Source organism: Neomonachus schauinslandi, chromosome 7 (genome assembly GCF_002201575.2).
Source record: "Neomonachus schauinslandi chromosome 7, ASM220157v2, whole genome shotgun sequence".
NCBI lineage: Eukaryota > Metazoa > Chordata > Mammalia > Carnivora > Phocidae > Neomonachus > Neomonachus schauinslandi.
The window spans coordinates 53,788,143-53,794,055 of NC_058409.1; the positions used below are offsets into that span (position 1 = coordinate 53,788,143).

The 5,913-nt window shown below is 42.9% G+C and overlaps 1 protein-coding gene across 1 annotated transcript in view; it reads right to left on the reverse strand.

Annotated features, from left to right (window-relative positions):
- ANKRD31 (ankyrin repeat domain 31) overlaps positions 1 to 5,680 on the reverse strand; it is a 140,637-nt gene extending 134,957 nt beyond the window's left edge. The window contains 1 exon segment of the mRNA XM_044916663.1: positions 5,577 to 5,680. Within this exon segment, the coding sequence (XP_044772598.1) occupies positions 5,577 to 5,680 (104 nt within the window).
- Between the last annotated feature and the right edge of the window lie 233 nt (positions 5,681 to 5,913).

Genomic DNA, 5,913 nt, shown 5'->3' on the forward strand with positions numbered 1-5,913 from the left:
CTTAAAAAAAAAAAAAAAAAAAGAAGGAAAACTTGCAGGCAAAAATCTGAAATTTTCAAATAATTTTCAGTTTTGTTAAAAGTAAAATAAAATTTGGGGGGACAACTGGGGTTTCAACTTTATATGTTATCAAAGTTTTGGTAGCACAGTCCTAATGTCATGCTAAGGCTTTGATTCATTAAAAAATCTAATTAATTATCCTTTCAGTTTAACAGTTCTAAACATAGTACTTGGCACCACTGTGCTTTATCATTGGAATTGCCACCATTTTGATATACACCCTGACCAAAATGTTGCCTTTTGTTTTTTAAAGATTTATTTTTGTTTTATTTATTTTCCATCCACTATTTTTTATTTAAATTCAATTAACTAACATATAATGTATTATTGATTTCACAGGTAGAGGTCAGTGATTCATCAGTCTTATATACTACCCAGTGCTCATTACATCACGTGTGGCCCTCCTGCAGATTTATTTGAGCAAGAGCGCATGCGCGCGCGCATGATTGAGGGGAGGAGCAGAGGAAGAGAGAAAATCTCAAGCAGACTCGCCACTGAGCGTGCAGCCCAAGGTGGGGCTCAATCTCACGACCCATGAGATCATGACCTGAGCCAAAATTATGAGTCGGACGCTTAAATGACTGAGCTACCAGGAGCCCCCCAAATGTTGCTTTCTTTAGCCAATTTAATGTGGTTATTAAATCCTTGTCTCCTTGTACTTTGCTTTCTTTTCCTCCTTCCCCAGGTATATCCTTTGTAACAAGTATTTTTCTATCTAGACAATTCACATGAAGACAGTGTTGGTCTGACTTGAGGGACAGAATTAACACTCATCTTGCAGGGTAATTATGTTGAATTAGCTTTTTACTATATGCAATTATAATGTTCAGAAGACATGTGACCTGAACACATACGCAAATCCATGTAACAATGAACTAAGGTGGTTCTGTTTAAATCTATTGAATAGAATTAATTTGAGATATATCCCTTCATGTTATAGAGCAGTTGACTTAACCAGAGGCTGTAACAGAATACAAGGTTGGTAAAAAGTTCCCAGGGCACATATAGAAAAAAAGGATCATGCCTTTTAGAAAACAAATTACAAGCCAACAAAATATTACTACTCAGCAACTTGAATTTTTATAAAAGATGAATAGCAACACCTACCAAGCCACAAAAAAAGACTGGATGCAAGGTGCCTGGGTGGCTCAGTTGGTTAAGCATCTGCCTTCGGCTCAGGTCACGATCTCAGGGTCCTGGGATTGAGCCCTATGGTGGGTTCCCTACTCAGTGGGGAGTCTGCTTCTCCCTCTGCCCCTCCCCCTGCTTGTGCTCTCTCTCTCTCTCAAATAAATAAATAAAATCTTTAAAAAAAAAAAACACTGGATGCATTTTTGGACATGGTTTTGAGGGAAGGCTAGGACTAAATCCAGACTCTCAAAGAGTGTTTTTTCAGATACAGTTAACACACCTGGCAGCCTGGTTCTTTATAATTAGCCCTGCCTTTCCTAATCCCAAAGGTCATCAAACCCTTTCTCCAGTCTTAGCAAAAAGACCTTTTTTTTTTTTTAAGATTTTATTTTTATTTATTTGACAGAGAGAGAGAGACAGTGAGAGAGGGAACACAAGTGGGGGGGAGTGGGAGAGGGAGAAGCAGACTCGCCGCTGAGCAGTGAGCCCGATGCGGGGCTCTATCCCAGGACCCTGGGATCATGACCTGAGCCAAAAGCAGACGCTTAACCACTGAGCCACCCAGGCGCCCAGCAAAAAGACCTTAATAGCTGCAACACTTATGGATTTTTTAGCTATGGGATGCCTGGGTGGCTCAGTCAGTCAAAGGGTTAAGAGAGAGAAGGAAATAAAAGAGATGCTCTCCATACTCCTGAGCATGTGGTTCCTTTAGCAAGAGAGACAGATTCTCTCTTGGGTTTTAAGTGCCCAAATTGCCACCATTGGTAGCAGTAGATTTCTGAGGCTAAAGAGAGAATGGCCTTAGTTGCAAGGGACTGCTCTGAAGTAAGAAAGCCCAGAGAAATCTTTCTGGTCATATGAACCAGCATGTGGGTATGGGGAAGGAAGGGTGCATGAGACTCCTGCAGGTAAAAAAAAAAAAAAAGAGCAGAAAAGGGGAATCACCTAATTCTATATATGATTCAACATGTCTCAGGCTCAACCCTGAGCTGTCCACATGTAAAGCAGATTCAAAGAAACATGACAAAGACTTTGAGAACTGAACTATGATATTAACTACTGCTCAAGTTCCAGATTAACCCCTGAGTGGTACGAGTCAGACTCAAAAAGCATAGTAAAGGCTCTGAAAATTGGACTGATATAACCACCACCCACAGGAGGCAAAACAGAAAGTGCAGTGAGAACCTAACTCATTAGGCTAATTGCCTGTCAAAACAAAAATCAACCCTGTAGAGGATTTTAACAGGACCAATAATCCAGAACATAAGATTCAAAATACATAGGATATAATCCACAATTACTCAACATGCAAAGAACAGGAAAATCGAATTCTTGGGAGAAAAGATAATTTTTTTTTAAAAGATTTTTTATTTATTCACCTGACAAAGACATAGCGAGAGAGGGAACACAAGCAGGGGGAGTGGGAGAGGGAGAAGCAGGCCTCCTGCCGAGCAGGGAGCCCGATGCGGGGCTCGATCCTAGGACCCTGAGATCATGACTTGAGCCGAGAAGGCAGACGCTTAATGACCGAGCCACCCAGGTGCCCTGAGAGAAAAGATAATTAACAGATGCCAACCACACCCCCATGACCAAAATGTTGGAATGACAAGACAAAGACTTTAAAGCACTTACCTATGAGATAAAGGTAAACACTCATAAAATAGATGAAAACACTGAAGTTTTCAGCAGAGATATAAAAACTATAAAGAATCAATGGAAATTTTGGAAGAGAAAATTATAATATCTGAAATTAAAAATTCACTGGATGGGCTCAACAACATGGAGATGATAAAGGAGAGTAAGTAACTTCAGAGATAGAGCAACAGAAATTATAGTCTGAAGAACTGAGAGAAGAAAATTAAAACAGCTTCAGGGGGGCGCCTGGGTGGCTCAGTTGGTTAAGCGACTGCCTTCGGCTTGGGTCATGATCACGGAGTCCTGGGGTCGAGTCCCACATTGGGCTCCCGGCTCAGTGGGGAGCCTGATTCTCCCTCTGACCCTCTTCCCTCTCATGCTGTTTCTCTCTCTCTCTCTCTCTCTCAAATAAATAAATAAAATCTTGAAAAAAAAGTTTCTTTAAAAAAACAAACAAAAAAAACCAGCTTCAGGGATTTGGGAAATAGTATCAAAAAGTCTAACATTCATGTCATTTGAAGTCCCAGAAGAAGAGAGAAAGAAGGGCGCCTGGGTGGCTCAGTCGTTAAGCATCTGCCTTCAGCTCAGGTCATGATCCTGGGGTCCTGGGATCGAGCCCCACACTGGGCTCTCTGCTCAGCGGGAAGCCTGCTTCTCCCTCTCCCACACCCCCTGCTTGTGTTCTCTCTGTCTCTCTGTCAAATAAATAAAATCTTAAAAATTTTTTTTTAAAAGAGGAGAAAGAAATTGGTATGGAAAAAAATATACAAAGCAATCATGACAGAAAACTTCCCCAGTTTGCTAAAAGACAAATTTATATATTCAATAAGCTCAATGAACCCCAAACAGGAAAAACACACACACACAAAATCACGCCCAGACATACTGTAATCAAACTGCTGAGAACCAAAGATGGGGTAAAACTGAAATCAGACAGATAAAAAAAACATGACACATTATACATATAAGAATAGTGATTTAAATGGGTGAGAGGACTTAACTACAAAGGGGCAGCACAAGGGAGGTTTTTTTGGAGTGATGGAACTATTCTGGATCTTAACTGTGATGGTTGTTATAAGACTCACTGTATTCGTCGAAATGATGCCTGTACAGCAAGAGCGAATATTACTGTCTGTATATATAAATGAGCCAAAAACCTGGGTATCATCATCTCTGCTCTAAATAATTCCAACTTTAACCTGGAACCTTGCTAGAAATGCAGAATTTCAGATCCCACCCCAGAACTCCTGAATTGGAACTCCCCATTTTAATGGGATTCTGGAGTGATTTTATAATGGTATTAAATTTATTTAAAGATTTTATTTATTTATTTGACAGAGAGAGAGAATACAAGCAGGGGGAGCAGAAGTGGGAGAGGGAGAAGCAGGCTCCCCACGGAGTGGGGAGCCCAATGAGGGGCTCGATCCCAGGACCCTGGGATCGTGACCTGAGCCGAAGGCAGATGCTTAACCAACTGAACCACCCAGGCGCCCCAAGGGTATTAAAATTTGAAAAGCCCTGCTCTAGGGCATGCTCGAGGGAACGAAAATCTGATTATGCTTCTCCTCCACTTAACATTTTACAAAAGACACAGGCAGGATATATGAGGCCTTACATGACCTCACCCTACCTTCCTCTCCAGGCTCATCTTTCACCACTCCCCAGCTCACCATTTAACACTTCACTTGAGTAAGAATTAACTATTTGTACATTCCAGCACACAACACAATGCTATGTCCCCTTTACCCATGCATTTCCCTCAGCCTAGAACACCTCTTCGTCATCTGCCTAATTCCTAAACCACCTTCAAGCCTCTATTCAGAAGTCAACTGTACCAATCTCTAAGGACTACCTGTTCTCCTAAACCAGCCAAAGCATACTTCCATCCCTGGACTATCGCATTTTATTGAAATTATCTGCCTATAAAAAAAGAAAGAAAGAGGGCGCCTGGGTGGCTCAGTCATTAAGCGTCTGCCTTCGGCTCAGGTCATGATCCCAGGGTCCTGGCATCGAGCCCGGCATCGGGCTCCCTGCTCCGCAGGAAGCCTGCTTCTCCCCCTCCCACTCCCCCTGCTTGTGTTCCCTCTCTCCCTGTCTCTCTGTCAAATAAATAAAATCTTTAAAAAAAAAAAGAAAGACAGAAATTATCTGTTTATGTGTCCTCCCTGGCCTGTAGGTTTCTCAAAGACTCATCTCTTCTATAGTTCCGCTGGATCTAGCACAGAGAACTAGATATGTCCAAGGTTTTGATGAACTGAACTACCATCTTTTTTGGGTTCTTATAAAACTATTCGTTTCCAATTTAGTAGTAAACAGTTCCCCCATCACACATTCTTTTCCTAAAATTATGTTAACCATCTCCTAGATCAGAGCTTCCAGTTGCTTTTAAAGCAAAATGCATTTCAGAAATCTAGACCCAACACTTTTTTTGCCTGTACAAAAGGACTTAGCCTCAGGCTAAAAGGAAAGGGTTTTGTTTGTTTCTGGTTTTTGGTTTTTTTTTTTTTAGATGCCATAAAGCCATCTACTATAAAGCTCATTTTGTCCTAAATTGGAGACTGGGGGGATTGTGTTTCGTTTATTTACAAGTTCTTAGCTCACGCGGGGCTACCTCACAAGACTCGAATTCCGCCTGCCATTACACATTCATCTGGTAATAATTTCTACTCAGTCTGCGAGGGCCACTCCACCTCCAGTACCCAGCACAATGGCGGGCGCCTTGTCCAAGGCCTGGCGCTAACGGTGGTCACCTTCTCCAGGGCAGCTCCTCGTCATCCAGGTCGCTCTCCGTCACCGACCCGTCTATCACAGTTTCATCACTGTCCCAGTCTGGGGCCTGGGCGCCTTCCTCCATCTTCGCCTCACGTCCGGAGCCTTGTTTATTCTCCTTCTCTAACGCCCCGCTTCCTGCGAAAAGAAAGGGCACGCTGAGGGTCGGGGGGGGAACTTTGAGCGAAATATGAAATTCGAAGCGAGACGCGGGAAACATGCCTGGAACAGAGCAGCAGCGACGGTCGTCATCGGGGACGCGGTCCCGCTCGGCCCCCTCGTCGCACGCCGCCGGCAGGGGGAGACGCCGGCCGCACG